Here is a 13,363-nt window from a genome sequence, read left to right on the forward strand (position 1 = left end):
TGGGAATCTGACCCTGATCAACATCAGATCATTAAAACCAAGTTGTTTTAGTAAAGCATGAAGTGTGAAAAAGTCCTTAACATTTTTTGTAAATCACTAAATTAGGGATGTTTGCTCAGAGCTCACTGCAAGCAGTTAACAATTGCCTGCAAACTAGTGTGCTATTTCCTCTTCTAAATCAGCAGCACACCATGGAAGTCATGCTTGGGGAGAGTGAGCAGCCTTCTGGTGCAGACTAGTTAGGACAGTGTTCTGTCCTATTGAAAACTCTGGAGTCAGCTAACCAAACTGTGTGCAGGAAAAAAACCAAACAAACAAACAACAAAAAACCCCACCAAAACCCCACAGATTCAGAGTTTGATCACTTTCGGATTCGAAGCTGTTTATTCATAGAATTTGGAGCAGCTACTGCAATCCTGAATAAAGACAGACAGGTATGAAGTGATCTCAGCCCAATAAAGATCTGAAAACTCAACTCATTAGAAGAATTTTAATGAAGTATTGACTGTACAAAAATGCAGATGCAGATCAACTGCTAGGATCAGCTTTTTAACTTCTGAAACACTATTTACTTTATATGTAATTATTCTAATGCAATTAAAACCTGGATTCATATTCTTAACCTCAGAGTTAAACATTTCAATATGTTCAAAGGATAGTATTTTCAGCTCAGCACTAAAACTGAGATTACTGTTAAAAAAATCTAATTTTCAATGCTCAAACTGACTGCCTGCATGCAAAATATGCTTTTAGTAACAACAACATTTCAAACCTCATGATTTTTGAACTTCTCAAATAAGAAGTCATTTTAGAGAAAAGAATCAAAAAGTTCAAGTGTTCATTAGACAAAAAAAAACCCCCTAATGCTGCCACACGGAATTACCAATCCAAGGACATCCCATAACAAAGGGCTGAGCTGACAAAGCAGGATAAATGCTCTCCTGTCATTTTTTTTCTCTGCTAACACAAGACAAACTCCGAACAAGCCAAGCACCTTTTTGATTTAATATGGTTGACAGGATGACAGCAGTTTGTCATAAATTTCATGACACACACAGCATAAGCCACCCATTATGATCTTTTGTGTCCCACAAATCTAATAAAAAACACTATAGGTTTACAAATTTTTTTCCTGACATTATTACATATTAGACTAAAGGAAAGAATAAAAAAACAAGAACAGCACTGTACTTAGCATTAGAGTACAAAGTAAATTCCTTAGTTCTTCGCAATTTGATTCAAAGTCACAAAAATTTCACTAACATATGAATTACACATAATCTAAAGTCATTATACTCACAATACCTTACTATTAGACATAAATAATTCTCACCTAGTGTAAAAAATTCTCTAAAGAAAAATAATCTCACAGAAAATCAGCAGATCAAAATATTGCATATATTTACCAACCTCCACAAAACAAAATACATGCTTTAGAATAGAAATAAAAAAGGAATACAACCTACTTCTCTTCCCAGTAAACGTGGCTAACAAAGGAACAATACAAAAGCTGTAAGACCCCACTACCAGCAATGTCAGTAAGGTAATATCATAGTGGCTTCCTGAGTCAGTCGGTGGTGTTAGTGTAGAATTGATGAAAATAACAGGAGAAAAATTAGTTTCTGTGCAACTGCGGAGTCCTCCTGGTATAGTCATTTAAAAAAGATCTAAGCAAGCTTAAAGTCTACGAGACCGCAGCCATGTTCAGCCTCTCATATTGCTCTTGCTTGGTCTTCGTGAATCGGAGTGGAAAAAATTGTAAGCTTGAAGGCAGTGGACAAAACAGATTACAGCAGCTAGCAAATCAGGCTAAATAAGGAGTCATCTGTTTGGATACTTAATCTGAATACACTCCTTTGTTATGAAGCGATGACCCCTTCCTTTGTTACATGAGGGAGCAAAATGAAGAGCAGACAAAGCTGCTTAGCAATTCCAGATACAGTCCTAAACCTGAACAGCAAAAGTCAACATGGCTGTCACAGGATCAGAACCAATCTCATTACAAAGCAACCTGCACACAATGCATATTTTATTACATACTCTTATTCATTTGAGGAATATGTTAGGTTTTAGTTTAATGAAGGCAGTATGGGGCCGGGGGAGAAGAACACGAGAAAATGTAGTTATGTATGTATGCATATGCGCATACATAAACCACAGATGTATGTTAAATCACAGTTCTCTTTTTCAGTCCATTGAAGACAGACATAAGTGACATCTGGCACAAACAAAAGGCCTTTGCCCAGTCTTCAAGATATAACAAGTGATACAATAGTAGCAGAATGTTTGAATGCACTTATTTGAATATGCATAGCTGGGAATACTAATATGTCTGATAGTCGTATGTTATTTCCTTCATATTTTTTGCCCTCAGAACTCCTAAGAACTGCTGTAGAACTTCATAACAAAGCAAGTCCTGTTATTTTTCTCCCTAGTTTTAATCAACATGGATTTGGTTAGTTCATACACCAATGTTTACAGCTACCTTAGAAATTACAGAAGTCTACCCATGCAATGATTGATCTTCTAAAACAAGCACTTACCTGCCTGTAATTTCATCTACACATTTTGTGTTAAAACTCTGAAAGCAGATATAAATCGGTTCAAGAAAATAATTAGTATCAAAATCCTGTAACACACTGCTCCAAATATTATGCCAAGTAAACCATTCTGTTCAGATTTATAACGCTACTCGTAAACACTGGAAAATCTTGCTTAAGAAGACATGATGGTTATGTAATGTTTCAGGATGGAAGAGAAGTTGTACCAAAATTTCTACTCATCAACCCAAAATCCAGGGCTCAAAGCTCCTTCAGGCAGTAGGTCTCAAAAAGGAAAGCTCTAAGTAAAGAGGCAAAAGAGTAAGACCTAGAACTAGTAAGTAGTACAATCAGAATTCATACAGGTACTCGTCAGACAGGACTCCCTTCCAAGAGGATTTTTTCCCACAAGCAGTTGATGTTGGTTATCAATCAGTTAAAACCCATAACCCTCACATATACTTACAATTAGTGCTGAAAAGACTTTGCTCACTCTGAGCACTGCTGACTGATGAGAGGCTAGGTGTTCTCTCAAGCACTGATCTTTTGACAGGCACTTTGGATTTGGCAAGGGATTTACCAAAGCTAGTCCATGAGGCTGGAGAATTTTTCACTGAGGCATGCTTCTCTCCTGGCAAAGATCCTACGCCTGTCAATTAGGGGGGAAAGAGGAGGGAGAAAGAAGAACAAAAGGCATAGGAAAGAAACTTAAACATTTACTTCTTTTACACGTATGCCTGCAAATAAAAATATTTACACAGTAAAAATCCATATAAAGTGGCTTAATCTACTTCCTACTGACAAGGTAAAAAGTGCTGTAGATGCAGAAAAACCATTCCAAGGACTTAAAGCCTCAGAAACAAGTCAAGAGCTTTACAGATTGGCCTTGGTGCAGACATCTGCACAAAAAAAGGGCTGTTTTTGCATTCTCCTACCTAGCATTATGGTTTGCTGTACCGGCAATCCCACAAAAACATAACCTCTATTTCAAAGACAATCCAAGAAAGGATTCTTCTGTTTGCTCCTCCCCAAAACAGATTCACAACTCCACTCCCCTTTGACAGAACACTAAAAGATAATATCCTTTCAAGGAATTAGACAGCATGAGAGTATCAAATTGTTTTGTACTCATACTAAAAACTGAGTAGTTCTACAGAACCAGTTTAACAGCTCTTCCAAAACCAAGTTCTTAGTGGCCAGCTGGTGCAGCAACATTTTTATATTAAGTCCAGTTTTCATTTGAGCTTGTTGAATATAAACACCCAACAGCTAAGTTAATCAAATAGGAAAAGCACCTATACAGGAGATAGGTGTAAGAGGAGCTCACTCTTGCACTACTAACAAAGCAAATACACTTTCCACAAGAAAATTTGAGTTTAGTCAAATTAAGCTTTCAGTTTATTTCTGAAAAGTGTGCACCTAGATTAAAATTTCAGTGGCCCAGAGAAGTTACAAACACACAGACTTCTTTTGCCAGCTCTGAGTTGACTCCTGCCAGCTCCAGTATTGAGATCTTAATACAGCCTTCTGAACATGGATAAGAGGTTTTCATTTTTGTAAAAAAACAGACATATGGAAGACAGACTTAATATTTTTTTAGAAAATATTTTGTTACTTATTATAACCAAAACTATCTAAAATACATTAATTTTTCATGTCACTGCCATTTTCAAGGCTGATAAGACAGTTTATCTTACTGGAAAAGAAACAACTACAGTGTCTCAGGTTTGACTTAAAACAGTCAAATTTCTATTTAAAGGGAATACCCTTCCCTTTATTCTTGTTACTATAAACCCCATTTCAACTTCACTGAAGCTAGAAGACTGCTGAAATATGACAAAATTAGCTAGTAATTTCACCTTAAGCAACACCAGTTTTACTACAGGATCTCTACTCTTAAATACTAATCACCAAGAAACCTTCAATTTGCACCAAACCCAGGAAATCATGACATTAAGAGGATTGCATTGAATTTTAGACAAGAAAAACATGCCCAGTGTCTGCCTTTCAACAGCAGGTGGTGTCACAGGATTAGATAACTTGTCTCAAAACATCCTGTATCAAGTACGCAAAATCAGGATCAGCACTGGTAAAGGAAGGTACATCCAAAGCTACTTCCCTCAGTTCAGATCAATTCAGTAACAAAAGAGAAACCTCACTTACAATAAATACTAAACCTGTATTAGCATATTACACACTGCTGGTCACAGAATGTAACATGCAAGCTTCAATGAGTAATTAAACAAGCTTTGCATCACATCTCTCTTCACAGGTGCACTTTTACTACTTGTTTGTCATTACTATGCTGAACTCCGATTCTGTATATAGCTTTACTGTAGCCTGTTATTAATCCTCTGAGACAAAATTATCAGCCATATTTTAGATTTTTTTGTAAGTTACTGAAAGGGACAATTGAATATATGGAACATGATAAAAAGAATACAAGCTTTGTTGTGCTATGAGAACACCACAAATTCACGTTTATTAAAACACCTCTGAAACAGCACTCCAGGCAACATAACAGAAATAATTTTATGTGTTCGACCAAAAAAGTTTCTGTCACATTTTTACATCATAGAACAAACCTGACAGCTTTATAAAACCTTCCACATTGTTTTCTAAAATCTTTTTTCATTAATGGGTCAACATACCAGGAAAATAATTAATCCAGACCAGTCAGAAATTCCTTTTCTAAATAGCCTCCCAGCAAAACAAAGTACAAAATCCAAACAACTCCCCAAAAAACAAACAGAAAAAAGTGCTGCTGTACAAACACTGTGTGTTAAGTTTGTATGACTTACTGAGTTAAAATTCTACATTACAAAAGGCAGCTAGAGGAACAAATGCGTTTTATCAGCTGCATTTGATTACTTAAAGATGAATGTAACATGTTTGATTGCTATTGTGCTGGACTTGTTCATCCAGTCCAAAACATACAGGAACAAAATCTGGTTTTCTTCACAGTGATTTTCACTCAAGAAGGGTCAAAGTAAACATGTGAAAATCTCAGTCTTGTCTAGTACAGCATGTTCCCTATTGATGATTTGCAGCAAACCCAACTTCTCTGCAGAGGCTGGAGTGTGGCAGTGCTCAGAACTCAAACCCATCCAGTGAGCACAGCGATCTCTAGGATGCCCAGTTTCAAAAGCAGGTCAAGCAGATTACCTTTTCTCTTAGTTCTTCTGCTGCTTGGTACTTTCCTATAATGCTTCTATTATAGTAATTACTCAAGCACTCAAATACATTTTTCAAAAGCCCAGCTCGAGGGAGAATTTCTTTTAAGTCATGACACAAGATCATTAAGCAACTACTCTAGGTATTACTTCAACTAATATTTTTAAAGGTTTTTTCATAAGTACCATGCGCTAAGAAGTCACACATAATTAAATGCAAAGGTTTTGAAGACAGAAGCAGGAAGATATGGTATACAAACCAAAGTAGTGGAAATGAGCAGAAAAGCAGGATATTTAGTCAACCATTATTATAAAGACAACAAGCAGTAGCATCAAAGTAACAGGCTTTCACCAGTTATTTAATCTAGTCACTCAAGTGGGATACCAGAAATACCACATTCCTTTACACTGAACTAATGAGTTGGCAATCCTTTAGAAAAAAGTCTCCATGCAACAACCAACCATGTTACTTGAACTATGTTAGAGTATCTCTTGTATTGGAATGGAAATAAGCAAAGAACAAAGCTCACTCTTCAAGAAGCTCTGAAGTCAGCTTTCATATCCTTACTCAAATAATCATCCTTTTATATCAATCCCTCATAGGTGGCTATTGTCAAGAAAAAGTTAAGTCTTCCTTTAAACAGCACTGGAGCCTAAAAAACCTCACATTGCCAGAATGTTGACATGAGGCAGACTGTAACGTCAAATACCTGTTCACAAATTCTGAAATTTCATGTCCGCCATTTCAAAACACATTGACACATTTTACATCTAGAACTGAACACTGAGAAACTGGCATTCACGGAGCTACATGACACCTGGAAATGAGTGGTTGGAAGCCTTTTCTAAACACAAACTTTGGGCACACTAAGTGCAGAAGCAGTTTTTTGAAGGATACTTTTTGTTGTTGCTGCTTTTGTTTAAATCTAAGGCTAACTCTAATAGTTGGTTTGGCCTTTCATTGCTTAACTCTTGAAAATGCTGAATTTTGGATTTTTGCTTTATGCATTTCTGATTTTCCTTAAGAGTTCAAAAATCCAAAGGGCTCTGTTTTAAAAATGCTAAACCTCTTAGCTGGTGAAAAAGCCCAGTCTAAGCCTAAGAGTACAAGGTCTTTCCAGCAGACCAATCTTAACATCGGTGTAAGAGTGCTTATGGTTGCCATTTTAAACAGCATAAAGCAGTAGCAATACTAACTAATTACTTTTCTGCTGGCTGCAAGCTTCCCAGTTTACCTGATCAGCCATTCAGCATTATTAACTATACTATCTGGTATGCTATACATGTATCAGCATTCCTTCAAGGAAAGAAGAGTGGCTACAGTATGTTTCATAATTCTAAGGTAATGTCTTTCTAATTACATCACCCTTTTAAAGTCTCAAATTACTACCAAAAGTACCAAGAAGGCAGGACACAGTTACATTCTGTTGTTACGAATGCTCAAATGTTCAACATTAACATGGACAAAGCCAGGGAATGTCAAGTTACTTCTGACTCTTGAAATATTTACAGGAGAGAAATTTACTTGTTTAGAGGATAACAGATGGTCAGAGAACAGTTTATATAAGGCAAGATTCAATTCTCCATTGATACAGACTTCCACAGCATTCTTCCCGTTTCTCTACAATCTTTAGACAGGCAGCAAGGAACCAGCAGTGAGCTAGTGCCAAAAATATAACTGGGGTGTCAGTAGCCATGCAGGTAGATGTTCACATGTTCTTCCTCTTACAGCTAAACATTCTTGGACTAAAACTGGGGAATGAATCATTCCTACTACAGAGCATTTATCAGCAGTTACCAACAACCAAAACAAGCCTTTTTCTTCCCTCAAATGATCCTACCATCAGAAGAGTGATTGGGGTGTTTTCAGTTAGGGGAAGAGAGAGGAAGAGTAGTGTCTTGTGCATGCCTACTGTTGAGTTTCACTTTTTCGCCTTCCTATCTGGTCCAGTTTTGAAATGTGGCCGATTTCCTTCCAGTTAAACCCTTCCACAATCAGAGACTTCTCCATTCCTCATCTTCCCTTCAACCACTTGCACTGTGACCTCTCCAGCACCTAGAAACAGCCCTTCTCTTCCCTGGCCTCAAGTTTGAGCTCACACCTGCTCTCTCACCTTCTGTTTGCCCATAATAATGCCTGCTTGATTTAGTCCATTTTAGGTTTTTCCTTTTGTAGAGTGAACTAGAGCAGCCCCAAGAGAGTCCATGTCTGCACAGTCATGCCGCCACCCTCTATGACCCCAGGCAAAGCCAGTCTCTGGACAGCAGATAGTTTCACACCAGCTTCCCAGGCACAGCAGCGGCAAAGCTTGCCCACTCCGGTTTTGCCAGGAGACTGTCATAGGCTGCATGCTGACTTAAACAATCCAATCCCAATCACTAGCTTTAACACAGCTATGGTAAAGTTCTGTATGTTTAGAAGTACTGGGCACAAGAAGTCAAATCAATGTACTGCAAGGTAAGCTGAGGCAAAAGAAAATGACCAACCCCATCCAATCACGCTTTTCATTATTGTCCAGCTCTACATCCCACAAACCCTTCATGTTAGGCATGGAAATTTGTTTGACTTAGATTGCAGCTTTAAAGCTCACGTTATTTACAAATCTTTTAAGTTTTCTATTGTGGGAGTTCATGTGCTCCTTAAATGAAAGGGGAAGCTCACTGCGGCAAACAAATACAAATTTCTTCTTGAAGAAAATTATGCGTATTTCCCTCCGCCTTTACCTGCACCCTGAGAGAATTCAGAACTAAGCAGTACAGGTAAAGAGTTATTTGAAGACACACCAGCATGTCCTTGCAAGTAAATGACTAGGTACCAAGAAATTCCCCTGCAGGGAAATAGTGCACACCTCTCTCCTAAAGGAGAATATTCCTTTAGATACATCCACACTTCTGACAGCGTCAGAAATAGTCAGCATCAATATGCTGACTGTTAGAATCAGTCTCTGCAAGTATGATCACGCTTCTTGGTACAGGTACAACATATTAAAAGTTCACTAGGGCTAGTCACAAAATTGCCTGTAAAAAGTCTGGGAACATATGTGAAAAATTATTTCCTTAACTACGGTCACTGATGGCACCTTAAACAAAGCTGATAGGATGAAATGCCCCCTTCTGGAAGCCAGCAGACTACCTGAATTACCCATAAACGCAAGTATTTCCAACTCCCTCTCTTCTCCCCCATCGCCCCAAAACGCAGAGAACCACACCCAAATTATCCAGAGATAAATAAACCAATTTGCTTTGAAATCATTCATTACAACAGATCCCATATTACCTCACAAACAAAAACCCTTTCACTTTTACTCGTTTCCCGAGGTCAACTTGACTTCTAAAGATAAATAGGAAGTATTTTATTCCAAAATACATTTTTATGATGAACCCTATGAAAGGCTTGCAAAAATAAGAGCAGCACTTAGACCACGGGAAGAGCTCCTTGTTAATGAAAAGTAACAAAAGAGAACTGGTGTCAAAGTTATGGTAAGCTTTTCTGCTAGTGTACATAGTCAAGGTTTAAAGTAAATTGACAAAGCTACATTCAGAGTACATCATTTTATGGCTCGTTTCTGGCTTCAAATTGTGAATTGACCATTTTGTAGATGAACGACCAACATCTGGGGCAGGGGTCTAGTGGTCAGTACTTGGCAGAAGTAAATATATTGCTCCAGGCAGCTTCCAGCAAACCATTCCTGTTGAGGATGTCCAGGAAGTGAGGGCAAAGTAGACTGGAAACATTACCAGGCAAGTCCAACTCAAGTGATTGGATAAACAATAAACAGCAAGGCTCCCAAGCCCTCACAACTAACACTGTTTTCTGAACTCTCACAAACTCACCAACTTGACAAAAGTCCTTTTGGATACACTGAATAATTTTTTCCCCAGTTTAAAGAACTGGTTATGAGATACAGAGTCACTGTGCACTAGAGATGTCTGGATTAAGATGACCGCAGAAGAGTCACAGACAAGCTTTGTGTCATACTATGGACGACAAGACCATATGTTCTGTGAAGACCCATGTATTAATTTCCTCCTTTCTATACCTCTGAAGGGGAACATGCAAGTTTTAAGTTCACTTTCAACACAGGCTTGAACTAGTACATATTACAGCTGGTGATGGGGTCCAAGGCTGTGACCCAGGAAGAGATGACCGGTCCGGGGAGATGGTCCCGAAAGGAATCGCCTTCCCGAGGTCCGGTGTCTTCCTCTCAGCTGCTGGCAGAGGGGCCCTTGCAGAGGCTGTCAGCTCTTTAGTGATATCAGCTCGTGATTCCAGCTCAGCTCTGCAGGGCAGCCTCTAGGCCAAGCCAGACCAGAGAGAGAGACGAGAAGGCCCGTGTGGCTGGTTCCGCATGAAGGGAGCTTTATTGTGGGTCCCCTCCGGCGAAAGGAAGCCAGGGACGAGCTCTCTCCCCACAGAGGCGAACTGGTCTTCTTTTATAGGGATACAGGGGATCAGCAAGGGGACCAATGGATTACAGAGGGTCTGGGACAGACCAATGGGTTACAGAATGATCTGCATAGGGTCCCCCAAAGGATTGTGGGTCTACCTTTCCTCGCCATGACCCAAAAGTAGTCACCTTTCCAGGGAGTCCTGCTGGGCAATTGCAAAATCTTTTATCTCAGCAGACATCCCTCCAGGGCAGTGGCTGGGCATATCCCACAAGTACAGATGTATTAAAGAAAAGGAAACTAAAAAGGAGACTGAAACCAAGTAATATGGACTAAGAAGGACAAATAATCATCAGTAAATTGGTGTATGAGGAACCTGCTTCTAGGATCCATAAAAGAAGCTGACTGCTCTGTAAAAGAAAAGTGTAAAAAGATCGGCTGAAACTAAATGTTAAGCCTTATTTGCAGACCCTGGTGCATTCCAGCATCTGCATATAAAAATTACTGTTTATGAGAAAGTATATGGACACCTTTACAAGTAACTGTCTATTCTAGTATTTTGAGTAAAGTCACGACTGTTTCAAGTCCAGAGACCCTGGAAGTTACGTTCGCCTTTTAAAATATTTTGTTTCCTCTTGGCAGCATGTCAATCCAGCTTTAAAGAGTCACATGGTAGATAACAGTAATGATACAAGCTGAAAAATTATTTGCAGTAACTGTATTTGGGTTGGCTCCTGGTTCAGTGTCAGAACAAAGACTCAGGGATTGTGGGAATGCTTAGTGGAATTTAATTGTTTTGGTACTGCTTCACAAGTATTGTGAAAGGCTATACCAAGAAGCCCTGAATTACCAAGTTTATATATGTCTCCAGCTGTATGAAAACTGATTGAAACCATTCAGTTTGAATTTTCCATCTGAGAAGCCTTTCTTTGTGCAATAAACAGCAATAACACCCAAAACCAAACTGATTCTTAATCTGTCACTGCCTGTTCTGGTTTTAACTATGGAAGCTTCTCTCAATTCTTACATTTAAGTGCAAGATCAAGCCAAAATTCAACTGCAGGACTTTTGCAATTATGAACTAACAAGAAAATCAGTATTTCAAAGTATCACTAAACCTGCATACACATTTTCTATAGCATCTGGGGAATTATTTTTCCCATGCTTCTGGTAGTTGCAGAACACAGGAAAAGTCCTCCAGTATGATCAACTTGTCATATGGGAAAAGGTCTCACTTGTCCAAAAACATCTTTAAGGAAACACAGAATTCGTACTTTCAACCTTCTCTGTACCCAAGCTTTCATTAGTCTTGTTAAATGCTATGAAAATACCCTCAAGAGAAAAAGGGAGTGACCACTGGATTAGATTCTTGGAAATGATTAAGTAAAGCACAGGGCCGTAACACTGCTGAAGGGATATCAGTGATTTAAATCAGAGACAAAAGGGTACCCAAAATGTCGCAAAACCCCCCACCAGAGAGCAAGAGACATTTTTGTTACACAGATGATTTACATGGTTTCCATTGATTTCTGCAAGTCTTTAACAGTAAGAAGAGGAATAGTATTATTGATACTTTCAGATTCCCAAAGAGTTTCAATTACACGTAAGGCTTGACAGAGCTCTCATCTTGACAGAGCTAAGACATCAACAACAACATGAAGTTTCTTACACTGAGAAATAATTTAAAGTAATGGTGTAATTTTAAGGCAGAAGTGGAGAAGAAGTTATAGCATATCAGAAGTCTTACTTGCAGGTAAAGCTCCTTTCCTTTACATAATTTCAGGTAGGTTGTAGTCAGCAAAAGGAGGTAAAAAAGGCATTGGTGGGCATACACATTTTGAGATGTACTGTAAATAATTTCTATTCCTATTTGATGCTGTTCAAACAATTTCCTGCGGCTCAAACTGTCACAGTGCTTCTGTTCAACTGCACAGCTGAAAATACACAGTTGCTGGGGCAGGTTTGACAGCAGAAAATCCATGGGAACACTAAAGCTCCCTGGCTTCTCCAATCCCCTTCAACTCCTCCCTTCAAGTGAGGCTAAGAAATGAGTCTTCCCAAACCATAACACCTCAACTGTTATCAGGCTATTACTCCTCCACACTGGCTATGGTACATCCAAATTAGAAGGCTCTGTGTGTTTCCTGGAACAAAAACAATATTTGTTTTGATTTTGAAACTAGTTCAAAGTCTTCTACCAGGGCTCTGAAATTATATATCCTTTCCAGTAAAAATGAGTAAGTCAAATATGTTATTCTGTGTCTTGAATGCTAATAAATGTTTTCATTGACAGAAAACAAACATAGCAAAAGACATACTGCCTGCCATCCAGTACTACAGAAACCCACACCCACCACCATGGAAAAGTTACCTGTAGAGAATTAAGAATTTTGTCTTAGAATGAGTGTGTCATTCTCTCTTATGAAGAAAGAGATAAATAGTGACAGAAATAATTTTGAGGCATCTAGCTTGCAGCAAATCTGGAAATCTGGTCATAGTTGCAGAAATGGGGCTTGGCCATTTTGCAAATCACTTCAGTACACTGGATCAAAGCAGGCTTGTCTTTTACAGAACCTATTTCTAATTCAGCAAAAACTTCAAGTTCCAATTAAGATACACCAATACTGGTGAACAGTGCTCAGCAACCATTTTGAAATAAACAAACCCAGTCATTTCTACCTCTAATATGCTCATAAAAATACAGTGTTTGGGATATGAGTTCTGCTCTCCTTCTGCTGTCTCCTGTTCAGGTAAGAAGCAGGAAATTCCCTGAGAAGAAAGGCTTTCTATTGGGTTAGCGTGTTACCACTAAAAACTTAGGTTTTACAAGTGGAAAAAAAAATTACCAAAATCTCAACTCCTGACAAGTTGCAAAAATCTTATAACTGGTGTTTTATACATGGCAATTTTTTCTTTAATTTCTTGAACAGCCATTGTATGAACACAATCCACTACTCATAAGCTCTTACTCTAGGAATAATACACACACATTTTGGACAGATGCATCACTTCTGTCCCTCAACATACATATGTGAGAATTGACATAGAGCTGTACTATTATTTCTCTTGTTCAGAGTATTTAATGAATTCAACTCCACCAATTACTCTTGTTGCCCAATGATCCAAATGCTACCAGTAACTGGTTAAGAAACAGCTGCATATATGTTAGTACCTCCTGAAGAAACAAGTTTGTCAGGATTTGGACATTTTTAAGACTCAACTTGACAAATGACTGAACAATCTAATCTGAATTCACTACTG

The 13,363-nt window shown here is 38.4% G+C and overlaps 1 protein-coding gene across 5 annotated transcripts in view; it reads right to left on the reverse strand.

Moving 5' to 3' along the window:
* The window catches only part of MTUS1 (microtubule associated scaffold protein 1), a 117,265-nt gene that overhangs the window by 64,002 nt on the left and 39,900 nt on the right, over positions 1–13,363 (reverse strand). For 3 of the 5 annotated variants that reach the window (XM_048303113.1, XM_048303111.1, XM_048303112.1), the window contains exon 4: positions 3,007–3,189. The exons of 1 other annotated variant lie outside the window; for it this stretch is intronic. In XM_048303113.1, the coding sequence (XP_048159070.1) occupies positions 3,007–3,189 (183 nt within the window). Of the gene's footprint in view, positions 1–1,466; positions 1,739–3,006; positions 3,190–13,363 lie in introns of those variants that run through there. One more of the 5 variants, XM_048303117.1, reaches the window with a different exon arrangement.

This window comes from Corvus hawaiiensis, chromosome 5 (genome assembly GCF_020740725.1).
Source record: "Corvus hawaiiensis isolate bCorHaw1 chromosome 5, bCorHaw1.pri.cur, whole genome shotgun sequence".
In the NCBI taxonomy this organism is placed as follows: domain Eukaryota; kingdom Metazoa; phylum Chordata; class Aves; order Passeriformes; family Corvidae; genus Corvus; species Corvus hawaiiensis.